The sequence below is a fragment of the Equus przewalskii genome, chromosome 4, assembly GCF_037783145.1.
Source record: "Equus przewalskii isolate Varuska chromosome 4, EquPr2, whole genome shotgun sequence".
Lineage (NCBI taxonomy): Eukaryota > Metazoa > Chordata > Mammalia > Perissodactyla > Equidae > Equus > Equus przewalskii.
Window position 1 is genome coordinate 52,790,546 of NC_091834.1, and position 20,718 is coordinate 52,811,263.

General features: G+C 34.5%; 1 protein-coding gene across 1 annotated transcript in view; it reads left to right on the plus strand.

Moving 5' to 3' along the window:
• The window catches only part of ABCB5 (ATP binding cassette subfamily B member 5), a 135,026-nt gene that overhangs the window by 12,686 nt on the left and 101,622 nt on the right, over window positions 1-20,718 (plus strand). The window contains exons 3-7 of the mRNA XM_070615876.1: window positions 8,390-8,576; window positions 9,652-9,718; window positions 11,872-11,929; window positions 16,090-16,240; window positions 19,524-19,578. Coding sequence (XP_070471977.1) covers window positions 9,666-9,718; window positions 11,872-11,929; window positions 16,090-16,240; window positions 19,524-19,578 — 317 coding nt within the window. The 5' untranslated portion in view covers window positions 8,390-8,576; window positions 9,652-9,665. The remainder of the gene's footprint in view (window positions 1-8,389; window positions 8,577-9,651; window positions 9,719-11,871; window positions 11,930-16,089; window positions 16,241-19,523; window positions 19,579-20,718) is intronic.

Here is a 20,718-nt window from a genome sequence, read left to right on the forward strand (position 1 = left end):
ATCTATATCTATATATTAGAGAGAGATTGATTTTAAAAAATTGGCTCACATGAATGTGGTGGCTGGCAAGTCCAAAATCCTCAGGGCAGGCTAGAAAGCTGAAAATTCTGGCAAGAAGTTGATGTCCTGAGTCAGAAGGCAGTTTTTTTTCTCAGAATTCTTTTCTCTTCAGAGGACCTCAGTCTTTTCTCTTAAGGCTTTAACTGATTGGATGAGGCCCACCTACATTAAGGATAATCTGCTTTACTCAAAATCTACTGGTTTAAAGGTTAATCACATCTAAAATATACCTTCTCAACAACATTTAGACTGGTGTTTAATGAAACAACTGGGTGCTATTGCCTATCCAAATTGATATGTAAAATTAACCATCACATCAGATATATAATACTTTTAGAGCTCTTAAATATAATTCGCAACTCTTCAATCCAGCTCGACGTGTGGAAGGAAGAAAGGAGCAGCATTTGAGGAAATACAGTAAGCCAAATATAACTATTGGAGGATATGAAAACAATTGGAGCTTGTGAAGAATATAAAACACTCCTCCATTTCAGAAGGAGTAGCTTTCTGAAGAAGAAAGAAACAAAATATTTTTGGGTGAAATTTGTCCATATGCAACAATGGTCTTCCTCTTCTAGTTTATTGTTTTTTGGAGCTTCCATAAAATTCGTATCTTCCTTCATCTAGTCAAAAATCCCATGCTTTCCATCCAACCAGTCTATCTTAGCTGTGCATCAGATTATTCTTACCAAGCAAGTCTGAATATTAAGTGCCACTCAGAAATTTCTTCCCACAGTGGTATTTTGTCATATGAATTCCCATCTTGGCACATGAACCCAGATGTTTTTCTTTTAAGGCAAGAGCCCTTGTAAACAAAATATTTCTTTCTACATTTACATTTCTTTGTATCCTATATAATGTTTGCTATGATAACCTCTACATAGGTATCAACCAGTAAGGATTGGTAACATTTGACTGACAGATTTTACTTAGGCCAAGTAAGATGTTCAGAGTTCTGTCTTCAAATCCCCTTCTTATTGTTGGATATCACTAGCTGATTATCTCAACAGTATCTCACACTTGACATGTTTCAAACCAAATTTATCTTCCTTTCAAAACAGTGGGAGATACAGAGGAACAAGGAGGCAGCCATCATAGCCAACCTGTATCTTCTCATATAATGATGACCTCCTCACTGTCCCATGATTTTCTGTCATCTTATGCCCCTTTGTCTCAATGTACTTTTCCTCTTCACCACATAAATCATAATCTCTGTGCCTAGAATATTCTTCTCGATCTTTATATGGTAACCCCCTCCTTGTAATTCAGCTTTCACCTTTAACTTATCTTCTAGAAGAGGCTTTCCCTGACTAGACAGTATAACTACCACTTTACCCTTCATCACATTGCCCTGTTTCAGTTCTATGCCTAAAACTTAGCACTATCTCATTTTTTTATGTATGCCTTTTGTTAAAACCATGACTCTCCTGGGGCCAGCCTGGTGACGCAGAGGTTAAGTGCGCACGTTCTGCTTCGGCGGCCTGGGGTTTACCGGTTCAGATCCCGGGTGTGGACATGGCACTGCTTGGCAAGCCGTGCTGTGGTAGGCGTTCCCACATATAAAGTAGAGGAAGATGGGCAAAGATGTTAGCTCAGGGCCAGTCTTCCTCAGCAAAAAGAGGAAGATTGGCAGCAGATGTTAGCTCAGGGCTAATCTTCTTTAAAAAAAAAAATGACTTTCCCTACAGGAGAGTAGCAGAGCAAGCTCCATGTACAGCAGAGACTGCAGAGACTTCTAGGCTATTCAATGCTTAGATCAATACTTGGCAGAATGTACATTTACAGAATGGAGAGATTTTAAAAAAATCATCTTTTGGGCTTGTTAAAAGTGTAGATTTCTTAGCACATTACCTTAGCTTGTCATTCAGTATATAGTGGGTAAGGCTTAGGAATCTGTTTTTTTAACATGCACCCTGGGAGATTCTGATGCCAGAGGTCCTTTGATCATACTTTAAAACCATGTCATAGACACTAGATAAGAACAATGTTGTTAGCATTGCACTGTATTTTGAACTTTCTTTTTATATTCTTGAATCTAGCAGAGAGAAAGGTAAAACTTCCTCTAGATAAATAATGCCTTCTATTTGCCAAGGTTTTGTGCTAGATGCTATGGAGCTGTGCTTCTCAAAATTTGATATTGCATACAAGCCACCTGGAAAATTTTGTTAGAATGCGGATTCAATTCAGTAATTCCAGGGTGAGATCCAAAATTCTGCATTTCTAGAATGTATTTTTTTTAAAAAATGACCCAGTACAGCCACTATAGAAAACAGTATGTAGGCCCCTCAAAAAGTTAAAAATAAAAATACCATATGATATAGCAATTCCACTTCTAGATATATATCCAAAGGAAATGAAATCCCTATCTAGAAGAGAGATCTGCACCCCCATGTTCATTGCAGCATTATTTACAGTAGCCAATACATAGAAATAACCTAAGTGTTCATCGATGGATGAATGGATAAAGAAAATGTGGTATATATATATACAATGGAATGTTATTCAGTCATAAAAAAGAAGGAAACCCTGACATTTGAAGCAATATGGATGAACCTTGAGGGCATTATGCTAAGTAAAATAAGTCAGACAAAGAAAGACAAATACCATATGATCTCACTTATTTGTGGAATCTTAAAAAGCTTGAACTCATAGAAACAGAGAACAGATTGGTGGTTTCTAGGAGCAAAGAGTGGGGAGTGGGAGAAATGGGTGAAGGTGGTCAAAGGATGCAAGCTTCCATTTATAAAATGAATAAGTTCTGGAGATGTGATGTGCAGCATGGTGACTGTAGTTAACAATACTATACTATATATTTGAAAGTTGCTTAGAGAGTAGATTTTAAAAGTTATCACCACACACACGTACACAAAATGTAACTATGGGAGGTGATGAATGTGTTAACTAACCTTATTGTTCTAATCATTTTGCAATATATATATTTATAAATCATTACATTTTATACCTTAAACTTACACAATATGTCATTTATATCGCAATAAAGCTGGAAAAATTGCAACAATGTGGATGGACCTTGAGGGTATGGTGTTAAGTGAAATAAACCATACAGAATGAAAATACTGCGTGATTTCACTCATATGTGGAAGATAACAAGTACATGGATAAAGAGAACAGATTAGTGGTTACCAGAGGGGAAGGGCATTGGGGAGTGGGTGAAAGGGATAAAGGGGCACATATGTATGGTGATGGATAAAAATTAGACTACTGTGGGTGAGCATGATGAGTGTATTCAGAAAAAAAAAGAATGAAAACAAACAAAAAACAACAAGAAAATAAAAAAGAATCATTTTAATTAGTGTTCCTTTGGCGGATGGTGAAATAGAATATTCTTCTTGTATTTCTAGAGTTCTTCTTTGGGATATTCCATTTTAATGCCTTTTGCTCATTTTGTATATTGCCATTTTTTTTTACAGTTCTACATTAAGCACATTTTCCAACTGAATATTGTATATGCTTCAAATATTTCCCCCAATTTGTGATAACCCTTTAATTCTGCTGAAGATGTTTTTGCATAAAACAATTTTTGTATTTTAACAAATCAAATATATCAGTCTTTACCTCTAAGAAAAAAGCTGGGAAAAGCTCCCATGATCCAACTATATGCTGTTTATAAGCGATTCAGTTGAAATCTAAAGACATAAGCAAGTTTCAAGTGAAAGGATGGAAAAAGAGATTCCATGCAAATAGTAATCAAAAGAGAGCTGGGAAGGTTATAGTAATATCAGACAAAGTAGAATTCAAGTCAAAACTTTTACAAGAGACAAACCAGACATTGATTAATTTACCAAGAAGTTATAACAATTAAAAACATGTGCACCAAACATCAGAACTTTAAATATATGATGCAAGTATTGACAGAATTGTAGGGAGAAATAGTTCTGCAATAATAGTTGGAGACTTGAATAACCCACTTTCAATAATGGGGCAGAACGAACAAATAGAAGATCAAAAAGGAAACAGAGGACTTGATCAACACTACATACCAATTGGACCTAACAGACATACAGAACACTCCACCCAACAACAGCAGAATATATATATTTCTCAAGTTCATATAGAATATTCTGCAGGAAAGACCATATGTTAAACCACAAAATGACTCAATAAATTTTTAAAGATTGACATTATACAAATTATCTTTTCCAATCCCAAATGAATGAAATTAGAAATCAACAACAGAAGGAAAATTTGAGAAACCACAGACCGGTGGAAATTAAACAACACACTCTTAAAGAACCAGTGGATCAAAGAATAATCACAAAGGAAATTGGAAAATATCCTAAAACAAATGAAAACACAATATACCAAAACTTACAGGATTCAGTAAAAGCAGTGCTAAGAGGGAAATTTATAGCTATAAATACTTACATTAAAAGAGAAAGATATCAAATCAACACCTATGGAGCTAGAAAAAGAACCAAACTAAACCCAAAGTTAGCAGAAGGAAGGAAATAATAAATATTAGAACAGAAATAAATGAAATAGAGACTATGAAAACAATAGAGAACATCAATGGAACAAACAGTTGGCTCCTTGAAAAGATCACCAAAATTGACAAATCTTTAGCTAGATTGACAATGAGGAAAATAAGACTCAAATCGCTAAAATCAGAAGTGAAAGAGGAGACATTATTGCCAATTTTATGGAAATAAAAAGAAAAAGGAGTATAACTAAATACTATCAACAATTATAGCCAACAAACTATATAGCCTAGATGAAGTGGAAGTATATCTAGGAGCACACAATCTACCAAGACTGAGTCACGAAGAAATAGAAAATCTGAATACATCTATAACTAGTAAGGAGATTGAATTAGTAATCAAAAACCTCCCAATAAAGAAAAACCCTAGACCAGATGACCTCACTGGTGAATTCTGCCAAACATTTAAAGTACAATTAACACCAATCTTTCCAAACTCTTTGAAAATATTGAAGAAGAGGTAACACTTCATAACTCATACTGTAAGTCTAGTATTACCATGATACTGAAGCCAGATGAAGACATTACAAGAAAAAAACTACAGACCAATATTCCTTATGAATATTTATGCACAATTCCTCAACAAAATACTAGCAACCAAACTCAACAGCATATTAAAGGGATTATGCATCTTGATCAAATGGGATTTATTGCAAAATTGTGAGGATGTATAGACATATGCAAAGCAATCAACTTATTAGACCACATTAATAGAATGAAGAAAAAAATCTGTGATCATCTTGATTGATTCAGAAAAAGCATATGACAAAATTCAACACCTTTTCATGATAAAAACACTCAACAAACTAGGAATAGAAGGAAAGTTCCTCAACATGATAAAGGCTATCTATAAAAAACCCACAGCTAACATCATACTCAATGGTGAAAGACTGAAAACTTTTCTCCTAAGATCAGGAACAAGACTAGGATACTCACTTTCACCACTTCTATTCAACATAGTACTGGAAGTTCTAGCCAGACCAATTAGGCAAGAAAAAAAATGAAAGGCACCCAAATTGGAAAAGAATAATTAAAATTATCTCTGTTCACAGGCAAGATCTTATATGTAGAGAACCCAAATCTCTCTCTCACACACACAACTATCAGAGCTAATAAATGAATTCAGCAAAGTTGCAGGATACAAAATCAACATGCAAAAATCGGTTGCTTTTTATTATTCATGGTAGCCAAGATGTGGAAACAACCTAAGTGTTCATTGACAGATAAATATATAAAGGAAATGTGGTATATATATGTATACAATGGAATGTTATTCAACCTTAAAAAAAAAAGAAATTCTACCATTTGTGGCAGCATGGATGAACCTGGAGGACATTATGCTAAGTGAAATAAGCTAGGCACAGAAAGACAAATATCACATGATCTGACTTATATGTGGAATCTAAAAAAAAAAATCAGTTGCCTTTCTATACACTAACAATGATCAGGAAAGAAAATTAATAAAACATTTCCATTTGCAGTTGCATCAAAATACTTAGGAATAAACTTGGCCAAGGTGGTGGAAGACTTACACACTGAAAACTACAAAAAATTGCTGAAAGAAATGAAAGAAGATACAAATAAATGGAAAGACATTCTATATTCATGGACTAAAAGACAATATTGTTAAGATGACAATATTACCAAAAGTGACCTACAGATTCAATGTGATTCTTATCAAAATTCCAATGACATTTTTTGCATACATAGAAAAATCCATCCTAAAATTCATATGGAATCTCAAGCAACCCAAATAGTCAAATTGATCTTGAAAAAGAAGAAATTTCGAAGACTCACACATACTGATTTTAGAATATATTACAAAGCTACATTGATCAAAACAGTGTGGTATTGGCATAAAGACAGACATATTGACCAATCGAATAGAATAACGAACCCAGAAATAAACCCTCACGTATATTTTTAAATGATATTCAACAAGGATGCCAAGATGATTCAACGGAGAAAGGACAGTCTTTTCAATGAATAGTGCTGGCAAAACTGAATATCCACATATAAAAGAATGAAGTTAGACCCTTTATCTTATACCGTGTAAAAAAATAACTCAAAATGGGTAAAAAACACATAAATGTAAGTGCTAAAACTATCAAACTTTTAGAAGAAAACATAGGGAGAAGGCTATGACACTGGATTTGGCAATGATTTCTTGGCTATGACACCAAAAGCCCAGACAACAGAAGAAAAAATAGATAAATTTGACTTCATCAAAATTTAAATCTTTTGTGCATCAAAAGACACTATGAAGAGACTAAAAAAAATACAGAATGGGAGAGAATATTTGCAAATCCTATATCTGATGAAGATTTAATATCTAGAATATATAAGGAACTCCTACAACTCAACAATGACAACAAAAAATTTTAAAATGGACAACTGACTTGAATAGACATTTCTGCAAAGATGTCAAATAGCTAATACACACATTAAAAGATGCCCAGTATCACTGGTCATTAGGTAAATGCAAATCAAAACCACAATGAAATATCACTTCATACCTATTAGGATTGCTATTATCGATAAACCAGAAAATATCAAGTGTTGGTGAGGATATGGAGAAATTGGAACCCTTGTGAATTGCTAGTTGGAATGTAAATAGTACAGCTGTTGTGAAAAACAGTATGGCAGTTCCTCAGGAAGTTAAATGAAGAATTGCCAAATGTTCCAACATTTCCACTTCTGGGTATATACCCAAAAGAATTGAAAGGAATAACTCAAAGAGATACTTGTACACTAATGTTCATAGCAGCATTGTTCACAATCACCGAAAGGTGAAAACAGCCCAAATGTCCATCAACAGGTGAATGGATGAACAAAATGTGTTATATGCACACACACACACACACACACACACACCACTGTGGAATAGTATTAGCCTTAAAAAGGAAGGAAAATTCTGACACATGTTACAACATGGACGAACCTTGAAAACATGGTAAGAGAAATAAGCCTGACACAAAAGGAGAAATATTTTATGATTCCACTTATCTGACATACCTAAAATAGGCAAATTCATAAGGACGGAAAGTAGAATAGAGGCTACCAGGGACTAGGGGAAGGAGGGAATGAGAGATTATTGTTTAATGGGTACACAGTTTCAGTTTGGGATGAAGAAAAAATTCTGTACTGGTGATTGGTTGCACAACATAGTGTATGTAGTTAATGCCACTGAATTGTACACTTAAACATAGTTAAAATGTTAAATTTTATGTTATGTATGTTTTACCACAATTTTTTAAAAAATTTTTAAATTCTGCAAGGTCCCAGGTGTTGTTGATGCTGCTAGTCATGGGACCACACTGAGTAGCAAGGCTATATTATAGAGTAAAAAATGAGGCATGTTAAGTTCCTCAGGACAAGGGAACATATCTTTTTATTTTTATAAACTAGTAGCTGACACATCATATAAGCTCAATATTTTTTTCAATGAATTCATGAAGGAATAGATAAAGAAATATAATCTATAGGGTAGCCAGGAATTGTAATATAAGGTTGCATGTGTCAATGAATATAATGCAGATGCGAGCAAAGCACAAAAAGAAATCAGAGAAGGAAGTGATTATTTTCAGGCAGCAACAATGAGGTAATTGAATGAATACCTTGCATATTATATTAGTCAATGAATATTTGTTGTGTCAATGTACCATTGCCTTATTAAAGAGACATTTATTTTATTTATTATAATTACTAATTCAGCTAACTAAAAAATATTATGAGACTAAACAATAGAAAACTGGGTACATAGACACTACGGGTCTTTAAAAAGAGTGTTTATTTGGCTCAATGAATTTCTTTGCTCACCTTGCTATCCAGGTGCAGTATGACATGAAGAACATTGTGTGCTTTACCTGGAAATTCACCATTGTGGTAATCAGATATTACTGCGTCATCAGAAAATAAGCATATCAAAGCACAGTTATGAAAGTGCAGTTCGTTATTTGTTGAGGAGAGAAACCATACATGATTTTGGTGTAAGTGAACAGATCATGCACTTATCAAGGTAAGTTTCAATTGCTTTGGTTTCTTTTTATGAATTTATGAGTTTTATTGTATAATGGTTAATTTCTATAAAATACAAATGATTAATAGAGTCTATTTTATTTATTACTTTTCTTACACATATGTTAAATAACTGGAGATGGTGTAACATCAGTATAGCCATTGTAAAGATTTCCTCTATGAAATTATGACTGTTGATTTCTAAAAAAGGAAAAATATGCCAGTGTATTTGTATCATGCCTTCCTTCTCAGGTACTAAAATCATTTCTGATCCGTTGGGACTTGTTCCTTCATGCAGAAGCTTACTATTTGAAAGTGTGTAGGTTTTTTCACATGCTTAGTTAATTAGCAACTCCACTCTAGAGTTTAAATCTATATTCTTTATAACTATCTCAATAATAGATAATGTGTTATATGAGATTGAGTCAAAAACATCTCTATACATTTGCAATAAAATAATAATTTATGTACATAATTGTGATCTTAAGAAAAGCTATGATCCTGAAGTATCATCCAAAGGAAGAATATATTATGCTTAATAAAATTTTAATGATATGTGTGTTTTCAAAATATTCTAATTTTTTGATAACTTAATTCATATGTGGTAGAAGCCCTACCTTGTTTATATTTGGTGAACTAGAAAACCCTATCCCCTCAAACTGCTGGCTAACAGAAACTGCTGCATCAGTTTTTTACAGAGTAAACTAAGCATGAAATAATTTAAAGATTTTTCATCAATAACAATCAAATCAGTGGCAGAGTGGGAATAAAATCTAGTGTCCTGAAAAAACATGCATTGTCCATGGAATCTGGCTTTCCTTCTTTTACTCTATTTCTAAAAGATTCATTGGCTTCAAATCTAAGCCCAGAATGAAGCAAAGAAGTTATAAATTCATGATAAAATCTGAATAGATGAGCTACCTAACTGGAAACTTCAGTTGGGGGAGGGGTTGAGGAGACAGGGTGAAACTCAGCAGCATGCTTTTTCAGAAGCTGTTAGGGATGTAAAGAATGCTTTATATCAACTAAGTGATAAAATTTCACATAGTCAAATGTTTGTTAATATTTTATTTCAGAAGAATTAAATAAGATGGCTAATTCTGAAAGAACTGATGAGATGCAAGAAAATTATCAGAGAAATGGGTAAGCTTTGCCAAAATTCTACAGAAAGTGTTCTGCAACTTCAAATATACCTTATTCTGTTCACAGCTGTGGCAATAATGTTTACAATGTTTTTCAAAAAATAGCAGTGCTTTTTGCATTTTGCTGGACTTCAACATAATCAGAATTTCAATTGGCTTAGTAGTAATTTCAGGAACTGTAATAGCTACAGGATTTATTAATTTAGTACTTCAGATATTTACTCTTCTGAATTTCTTGTGGTTTATCAGTATATAAAGGAAAAAATGCCTGAATATTTTCAGCTCTCTGTGAATCCTTCATTCCATGTGGCACATTTAATACAAGAAAATATTGGATTCTGATTATTTTTCACTAGATAAATAGGTCTCTGTGTGTATATGTATATTATAAAACTTCCTACACCTATGATTCATTAGTTTAGAGATTTAAAATAGAAATGGTTTGAAAGCTTTTATTTCTACTTTTACTATAATAATTGTGTTACATTTCTGTGTATAAACTGTAAAACTGGAGAGGACCCCTCTAGATCACTGGCTCATTAACGCAGGGCCACAAATAGCCAGAAAGGGAGCTGCCTCCATTACTGCTCATGTGCTCTTTTCTACTTTTAACTCTGGTAGAAAAGAGACTTTTGAAAGACTACCTGAGCCCGCCTTCAAAGGCTTTTCATGAAGGTCAGTGAGAGACAGAAATGTTTTCCTGAGACAGAATTTATCGAAAGAAGAAGTTTATGGGGTCTTAATCTTTAAAATTCACATTTGGCTTAGGGGAAGGGGTTGTAGAGCTTTACAGTCTTAAAGCACTTTTTGTTGTCTGTGAATCATCTCAGAGCAAATTGACCTAGTAAGTAAATCATTAACTTCAGGTAGAATAAAAGTAAGTGACTTGTCATTTATCAAAGCTAACTGAACAATGTATTATAAAGCTGGAAAGAAGAATCAGAAGTTTGTCCTTCTGTGACGTCTTTTTTAGAAAACTTAATCTGATCCCCACCATTCTTCCTTTAATATTTCAGAATTGGGTGTGTGTGTGTGTGTAGTTGATAGATTACAGATTTCCCTGAAATCAATGGATAAAATTTACAGTTTTCATCTGGACCTTCTTGAAATGTCAACTAAGAAATGAAATTTTTAATGGGGGACAAAATTCCCAGTACCATTGTTTAATGTGTACTTACTAGAACTCCTTTCATTTAAAGCTCACTGTTGCTCTTGGACAATTTGTTACAAAGGGTTTAAAAGTCTAATCCACCACCTCACACCCATTAAGATGGCTACTATTGAAAAAATAGTCAAAATAAAACAGAAAATAACAAGTGTTGGTGAGGATGTGGAGAAACTGGAACCCTTGTGCATAGGAGGTGGGAATGTAAAATGGTACAGTTGCTATAGAAAACAGTATGGTGATTCCTCAAGAAATTAAAAATAGAATTACCACAGAATCCAGCAATTCCACTCTTGGTTGTATACCCAAAAGAATTGAAAGCAAAGACTTGAAAAAATACTTGTATATCCCCATTCATAGCAGCATTATTCACAATAGCCATAAAGTGGAAGCAACCCAAGTGTCCATTGATTCGTGAATGGATAAACAAAATGTGGGATATATACACAATGGAAAAGTATTCAGCCTTAAAAAGGAGGACAATTTTGACATATGCTACAACATGGATGAACCTTGAAAACGTTATGCTAAGTGAAATAAGCCTATTAGAAAAAGACAAACTACTATATTATTCTACTAATGTAAGGTACCTAGAGTAGTCAGATTCCTAGAGACAGAAAGTATAATGATGGTTGCCAGAGGCTAGATGGAGGAGGGAGTGGGGAGTTATTGTGAACTGTACATTTAGAAATAGTTAAGATGGTAAATTCTATTATGTTTTTTTACCACGATAAAAAAAATTCTACTCCAAACGTTTGTCTTCAGTTGTTACCCTAAGTAATGTAGAGATAGCCAGTAACAACTTACTTTCCCAGTGATGATACCAAAAATCTTTGTACTATCTATCATTAAGTTTGCTTTTAAAATTTCAGTGTGGATATAAATTTGTTACCAAGGGTGAAATTTGACACTTCAAAACAATTTTAATTGGAAAATGTTGCAAGTTATATTCACATTGTAACCTTTCCATTTTAAACATTTATTTTCAGGAAACTGCAAGAACAACTGCCCAAAGTAAGAAAGCAAGTTGTTGGACCTATTGAGATAGTAAGTCAAATCAGTTAAAAGTATGTGTTTATACGAGAAAATTTTAGAGAATTGTCAGTAGTGCATAGAATGATTGTGTTTGTTTGATAGTTTACATCTATTTGGGTAAAAAGGGGAATTAAAAAACATTCATCATCAAGGGTGATGTCAGCATCATGGCAGAATGAGCTCTTCCCTTAGACTCTCCCCACTGAGATGCAACAAAAAGGACATTCATAAACCAAAGAGGACATTCACACAACACAAAAGATGTTTGAGAGACCCATGCAGCCATATGTCTGAAGGTGGAGGTGCTGGACCCTGGGGAGGAAGTGAAAGGAGGAAAGGCAATCTCCTCTCCCTCCCCCAATGCCAGCAACACAGGGTGCAGGACCACATACAGGTCTGAGAGGAGAGGGGGAAGGTGCGGCATTCCATGGGAAGACCTTCACTTTCCGAGTTCCCACACAGCCTTTGGGAAAGCCCCACACAGAAGTGGCTAAACTGTTCTGGGGATGTCTTCATCAAGCCAGAATACCAGGAGAGCAGATAGTGAGGGCAGAGTGAGAATGCCCCTGGGATTGCACAGATGAAAGAAAGTGCCTCTTCCCCAACCCAGCACTCCAGCTCAGCCAGTCAGCCAGAGAACCCAGGCATAGGTTAGAAAAGGAACAGCTGTCAGCAAGCGAGCCACGAATTGTGATGGGCTCAGAATACACAGTTCTTGACCCCCACCCAGTGGCAGCAGGTGGAAGCTGTGACCAAATACTATCACTATGCAGAGGCACAAGTCCACGCCATTAAACAGCATGAAGAAATATATTAGTACTCCAGACCAGAACGAAAATGACAATCACCCAGAAATAAATCCTGAAGGCACAGAAATTTATAATCTAAACAATAGAGAATTCAAAATATCTGTCATGAAAAACTCAATGAGTTGCAAGAAAGTACAGATAGTTCAATGAAATCAGGAGCAAAATTAATGAACAGAGGGAATTCTTCACAAAAGAGATTGAAACTATAAAGAAAAAGCAATCAGAATGTTGGAGATGAAAAACACAATGGATGAGATAAAGAAAAATCTGAACTCCCTAAATAACAGAGCTGATGTTATGGAGGAGAGAATTAGCAGTCTGGAGGGTAGAAATATAGAAATGCTTCAGATGGAAGAGGAGAGAGAACTAAGACTAAAAAGAAATGAAGAAATTCTCTGAGAAATATCTGACTCAATTAGGAAATGCAATATAAGGATTATAAGTATTCCAGAGGGAGAAGAGAAGGAGAATGGTGCAGAAAGCTTGTTCAAAGAAATAATAGCTGAGAACTTCCCAAACCTGGAGAAGGAGCTGGAAATACAAGTGAAAAACACTAATAGAACCTCTAATTATATCAATATAAAAAGACCTTCTCCAAGGCATATAGTAGTAAAACTGGCAAAAGTCAGTGACCAAGAGAAAATATTAAGGGCAGCAAAGCAGAAAAAAATAACTTACAAAGGAATCCCTATGAGGCTTTCAGCAGATTTCTCAGCAGAAACCTTACAGGCTAGGAGAGAGAGGAATGATATATTCAAAATTCTGAAAGACAAAAACTTTCAACCAAGAATACTCTATCCAGGGAAAATATCCTTCAGATGTGGAGAAATAAAACTTTCCCAGATAAACAGACACTAAGGGAGGTCATTACCACAAGACCTCCACTACAAGAAATGCTTAAGAAGGCTCTCATACCTGAAAAAAAGGGGGAGTTACAAAGCCTTGAGCAAGGAGATAAGTAGGTAGACAAAATCAGAAAATTGCAGCTCTCGTTCAGAACGGGTTAGCAAACACTAAGTTATAACATTAAAGATAAGGGGAAGGAAAACATCAAAAATAAATATAATCTCATTATTTTAACCACAAACTCACAACACAAGAACAAATATGTTGTGACAATAATAACTTAGAAGGGGAAGAGGAAAGGAATGGAATTGGCTTAGTCTAAGGGAATAAGAGGCTATCAGAAAATGGACTACCTGATATATGAGATTTTTTTTATACAAACCTCATGGTGACCACTAAAGAAATAATTAGAACAGAGACACAAATGATAAATAAAGAGAAAATTGAGGAAATCATCATAGAGAACTACCAAACTGAATTGGTACTCCAAAATACATGGGACAAGAAACAAGGCAAATGCAGAAGAATCAGAAAATGAGTGATAAAATGACAATGTTAAACCTTCGTATATCAATAATCACTCTAAATAGAAATGTATTGAATTCTCCAATGCAAACACACAGTGGCAGGATGGATTAAAAAACAAGACCCAACAATATGCTGCCTCCTGGAAACACATCTCAGCTCTAAAGACAAACATGGGCTCCAAGTGAAGGGATGGAAGATGATACTCCAAGCTAATGGAAAACAAAAGAAAGCAAGTTTTGCCATACTTGTATCAAAGTAGACTTCAAGATAAAACAGGCAATGAGAGTCAAGAGGGGCAGTACATAACAATCAAAGTGACTCTCCAAGAAGTCATAACACTTGTAAATATATATGCACCTAACACAGGAGCACCCAAGTACACAAAGCAGCTATTAAAAAACCTAAAAGGAGATATTAACAACAACACAATAACAGTATGGGACCTTAACACCCCAATTACATCAGTGGATAGATCATCCAGACAGAAAGTCAACAAGGAAATAGTGGATTTAAACAAAAAACTAGACCAAATGGACTTAATAGATATATATAGAACACTCCATCCAAAAACAGAAGAATACACGTTCTTCTCAAGTGCACATGGAACATTCTCAAGGATAGACCATATGTTTGGAAACAAGGCAAGCCTCAGTAAATTTAAGAAGATTGAAATCATATCAAGCATCTTTTCTGACCATAACGCTATGAAACTAGAAATCAACTACAAGAAAAAAGCTGGGAAAGTGACAAATATATGGAGACTAAACAACATGCTCCTGAACAACCAATGAATCATTGAAGAAATTAAAGGAGAAATAAAAAAAATCTGGAGACAAATGAAAATGAAAATACAGCATACCAACTCATATGGGATGCATTTCCAGTCATGTGTTCCTAAAACATCTCCTCCACCTATTCTAATCTATATATCAGTCTGGCTGTCAGTGTCATTAGAAATATACATGAAGCTGTGCCTGTTTTTTTAAAAGTCAAATTTTTAAAAACCTATAAAGTAGCAGAACCCGACAAACTTTATCAAGAAGATAACACACTATTCTGGAAGAAGGTGGAGGAGCAGAGATACTCTCTTATCATATGTAGTACCAAGTACAATGCTATGGCAGTTGCTTCCTAAATATTTATTAGCAACTGTGTGAATGAATGGAAAAACATTTTTTCAGTCTCCACTCATAAAATACATACCTAGTTCCTGTTGCTGTTATTCAAATCTAATTTCATTTCAATACCATTATACATTTTATCTTGACCTCTCTCAGTAAAATAAGTAACCCACATTTTTAAAATTTGTTCATAATTTGGTTTTGGAATAATGCTGTAAGGACCTGCTATAGACTAGGATGCAAAGCATTCAATATTTGGCTTTCAGGTATTTCTTTCTTATTCCAAACAGCCTTGCAAAATATTATAGACCTTTATTACAGGATAGATGTTGTCCTGGATAGAAAGAACCTGAGAAATTTAAAATAAGAATGAAAAATATGATTCATTACACTTGGTGAACTAATTTTTACTAGATGATTACTGTTCACTGCACTTAGTTGTGTTATTGCTCTGATTTTGATAAGTCTAGGGAACTGAAAGTTTGAAGATCAACTTTCTATAAGCCAAGGTATTGTTCTTAGTCTTTTGAAATATCTTCATTTATTCCAGAATCAACCAAATGGAAGGAAGTTTCTGGTTCCTGGTTCATACCCACATCTGACCTGACTTGTGTCACAGATCTACAATTTGTACTAATTTTGCTATTTTATTTTTCAATAACTTCTGCAAAGGACATTGTAAATCCTTAAAATCAGGGACTTTTTTTTTTACTTTATGTATAAATACTTATCCATGATTTTATACATTTATTTAGTCTCTTAATCAATTTGTAAAATAATGTTTACTTAATGGCAAAAACTGTAGGTTTGTTTTTGGTTGGTTATTTTTAAAGCTATCATGCTACCCTGTTTTATTTGTTTTCCTCAGTTCCGCTTTGCTGATGGACTGGACATCACACTCATGATCCTGGGATTACTGGCATCACTAATAAATGGAGCTTGTCTTCCTGTAATGTCACTGATTTTAGGAGAAATGAGTGATAACCTTATTAGTGGATGTCTAGTCAAAATCAACACAAGTGAGTACAGTATTTACTTTCTATATTACTGGGGACTCAAAAGCATTAAATAAAACAAACATAAGCTCATAATACAGATTATTCTATTCTCAAACAATATCTACATAATATGTATTTAAGTCATTTATTGTATATTGCCAAGGACTAAAGAACCAATATCTGTATTAGTCAGCAGTCTTCAAAGAAACATATCCAATAGGATACATCCACTACTATATATTACTATATATATATACACACACACACAAAAAGAGAGATTTCTTTTAAGGAATTGTCTCAGACCATTATCGAAGTTGTAAGTTCAAAATCTGCAGAGTGGGCCAGCAGGCAGGAGAACCAGGGGAGAACTGATGTTGCTGTTCAAGTCCAAAGGCTGTCTGTTCATGGCGTATAAAAATCGTATGAGGGGCCAGTCCGGTGGCATAGTGGTTAAGTTGGCATGCTCTGCTTCAGCAGCCTAGGGTTTGCGGTTGAGATCCTGGTTGCAGACCTACACACCGCTCATCAAGCCATGCTGTGGTGGCATCCCACATACAAAACAGAGGAAGATTGGCACAGATGTTAGCTCAGGGACAATCTTCCCCAAGCAAAAAGACGAAGATTGGCAACAGATGCTAGCTGAGGGCCAACCTTCATCACCAAAAAAAAAAAAAAACTCACGTGAGACCCGCTATAGCTCAGCTTGTTTCTCTAGGAATTTGAATAAGTTTCTATCAGAAGTGATGATTATATAAGAATTTAATCAAAACCTTTGGCCATTCCAGGCCACTTACTTGTAACACACCTGTTAAAAAGATAAAATCAAGAGGGACTACTTAGAGTTTCATAGTATATAGACATGCATGGCACTGTGGAACATAATGCAGCAAGGAAGCAGAACAGAGCATGGAGGACATTGTAGTACTAGAGGCAAATACCCTGAATAAAGATAAGAAGGGACTCTAGCAATCAGGTGTGGGAAAAGAGCGTTTTCATATATCTCATAGTTATAGGCGTCCCTTGTGTATCGTTGCTTTTGTATCATCCTATTTCAGAATCATGTCCTTTGAGGTGACGTTCCTTAGATGTAAATTCCAGCAATTCTCCTGTGCACTAACACGATATCCACAATCTTTTTTATCTGGTAGATACTGTAAATATTAGTAATTCCATGATTTTACAAGTTTTTCTACAAATTACGTAGCAGGAAGTGTCCTTATAGCTGTTCATTATAACTGGGGCAAATGTCTCATTAAAACCTGGGCTGTCCTTTAGACACTAGCCTAGCTTTGTACAGTGTGCCTCCCTCTGTGCCCTATTTCACTTTAAATACTAATTTATACCCTCTTATTTTCTACCCAAAGGCTAATCTTTCTAATGTCCCAGTCTTATTTAAGTGAAATACATCCATTGCTTCCATCTCTATGTTCTTCCATGTGATCATCTCCTATCTACACAGTTATTAATTTTTTGATATTTTAATGAAGCTAAACTAAAGATATCATTCTGTTTGTTGAACAAATGGAACCACCAATTCACTGAGCAAATATTTATTGATTGCCCATTATGTCTGTCTCCGAATGAGTAAGGGAAGGAAGGATGGAAAAAAAGCAAGGAAGGGGGAAGGAGAGGAAGGTAGACCTAGCAACCTAAAGCAGTTGGCTTGAGAGTACTCTTTGTTAGATCTCCTCTAGAATTGATTGCCTTACCAGCTTTGGATAAGATGGGCACCACATATCTGACTGATATTGCTGTGAATTTTAATTTTTGTTCTTGTTTAAGGCTTCTTCAGGTTTCTGGAGTTTCACTGAGTGTTTTTTCAAATGTAGTTGAACATATAAAGAAGTTTGATAAAGATTTAGATAAATACATGGGTATTACTGGTGTATTATAACATATTATTAAAGAGAAGTGGAGATATTAAGGAGTCTGTCAACCTTCTAGCTTTGATTTTCTGAAGGATAATAGAGGAGGATATTTGCTCCTACAAATGAAAATATAAATATAATAGCTATCATTGATCAGGGGCCCATTTTTGTGCCAGCACTGAACTTTTGCACATGCTACCTCTCTTAATATTTCCAAAATGAAATTATGCCATTTTTGTCTCATTCTAGGTACCTTTTTCAGGGTACATTTTTTTTTTTTGAGGAAGATTAGGCCTGAGCTAACATCTGCTGTCAAGCTTCCTTTTTTTTTTTTTTTGCTGAGAAAGACTGGCCCTGAGCTAACATCCATGCCCATCTTCCTCCACTGTTATATGTGGGACGCCTGCCACAGCATGGCTTGCCAAGCAGTGCCATGTCCACACCCGGGATTCGAACTGGCGAACCCCAGGCCGCCAAAGCAGAACATGTGAACTTAACTGCTGTGCCATCGGGCTGGCCCCCTAGGTACCTTTTTTAGAAACTATATTTATTGTCTTTATTAGCTCAGTTAAATCTCATTAAAACTTTCTACTAGGTTTTAATACTTCTACCTTGTCAATTCTGATATTTGGAATAAGCTGCTTTAAATTTTTTTCCTACCATAAATCCATAAATGGAATAAAGGAAAAATGAATAAATAAATAAAGATCATAGACATTATCATATGTGATGATGTTGTGGTTACATAAGAGATGAAGAGCATGATGTCTGCAATTCATTCTAAATGTTTATTATAGAGGTTTAAGAAAGAAAAACTGTGATAGTGGATGTTGACCACTGTTTTGTGCTGTTGATGAAATCATGAAATTGGTATGATGTGTTTTTTACTAGAAGATATATAGAAAGGTTTGCGTAGAAAACTTGTAACCCAAGGATTATTTTAAAAACTGATGTATGATGTTGCTATCTTTGTTATACCCAACATGTTTCAATGAGCTTCATTTAAATTTTTCCCATGACTACTACTTCTAGAACTTTCACGTGTTGTTTTTCTTGGAGTTTCTAAATTATTCCCTGGGGTATCTCAAACTGAATTCTAAATACATAATCTCAGCAGGAAAGGAGAATTCTTTTACTATTACTTACACATCTGTTGCCTGAAATCAGAGATGTTCTAAAGAATTCTTTTTGGATACGAGCTCCATTGTCAATATTTCCTTATAATTTTTCATTTCGTGTGAGTGCTTCTTGAGGCCAAAGATATTATTTAAAGTTTTAGGTTAAAGAATAGGAAATAAGATGATCATTAACCAGTCTGTAGGCACTAAGTTTATTTTCTTGAGAATGCACTATATTTGATGTGGAGAGCTATGTATAAAAAACATTGTGGCCAAATATAAATTAATTTCCTTCATAATTTGAAAATTATTTTACAGCAAATTATCAGAACTGTACTCAGTCTCAAGAGAAGGTGAATGAAGATATAATTGTGTAAGTCCAAATATAGTGTTAACTTTGTGTTTGTTGCATGCTGCTTATTCAATACTTATAAGGAACAATACCTGAAAAGTTTGTCTGATCATTAATATTACATATAAGTGGCTAAAGCAAACATGTCCTCTTTTTTCATTAGGTATATGAAATATAATTATCACAATTTTTCTTCTATTTGAAAGGTATATAAATTCAAATACTTTAATACTTTGAGTTGTGTTTGACAAAATTGTCGTCAATGGGATAGTTGTTTTCAAATTTGCATTTTTATACCGATTTTTCTTCCTAGAACTGAAGTTACATATCCTATAGGTTAAATGACTTGTTTTTTCTTCTTTCAAATCCTATTTATTACAATACTTACAGAAAAATGCACTTCTATAAACTTTAAAAACCAAAAAGATGTGTGCAACACATAGTAAAAATAATAATAAAATAAAATAAATAAAAATAGTAAAGTTTTATTCAGACTAATTTTGGAGACTAATTATTCAGACTGTTATAGTAAAGTTGTATTCAGACTAACAATTGTAGTCTGAAATAAATAATTTATAGAAACATTCTGTTTTTGTAGTTTTGTGTATTAAACAGTAGCTTTCCTTCGTTACATGCGTTGAGTTTCTTAGAGAGATGCTACCTTACTGAATATATTCACTGGATTTCAGTAATATCTCACTAAAACTATGAGAGTCTTATCAGAGCTAAGTGATCCCTTATTCTTTGCCCCAAAAAGTGAAGCCTCCATGTTGCGTAACCCCAAGGGATGCCTATCACATTGCAGAGACACCCTCTGGCCATAATTCTTGACCTGCACTGTCCAATACGTTAGGCACATACACATGTAGCTGTTTAAATTTCAATTAATTAAAATTAAATAAAATTTAAAATTCTATTCCTCATTCTCAGTCGTATGCCAAGTACTCAGGAGTTACATACGGCTGGCTGCCGTATTGTGTAGCTTCTTCCTCATAGAACGTTCTATTGAACAGTGCTGTTCTGGACTACAATGTGAGTGGTGTCTCCTCGAGTTGTGCTGTGCTGCAGCCTCAACTTTCTTTGAGGGAACATTTTTTTTTAGCACTTTTTACATAAAACTTTTTATATTGGGTCTTTTGAAAATTCCTGATTAGGATCTAG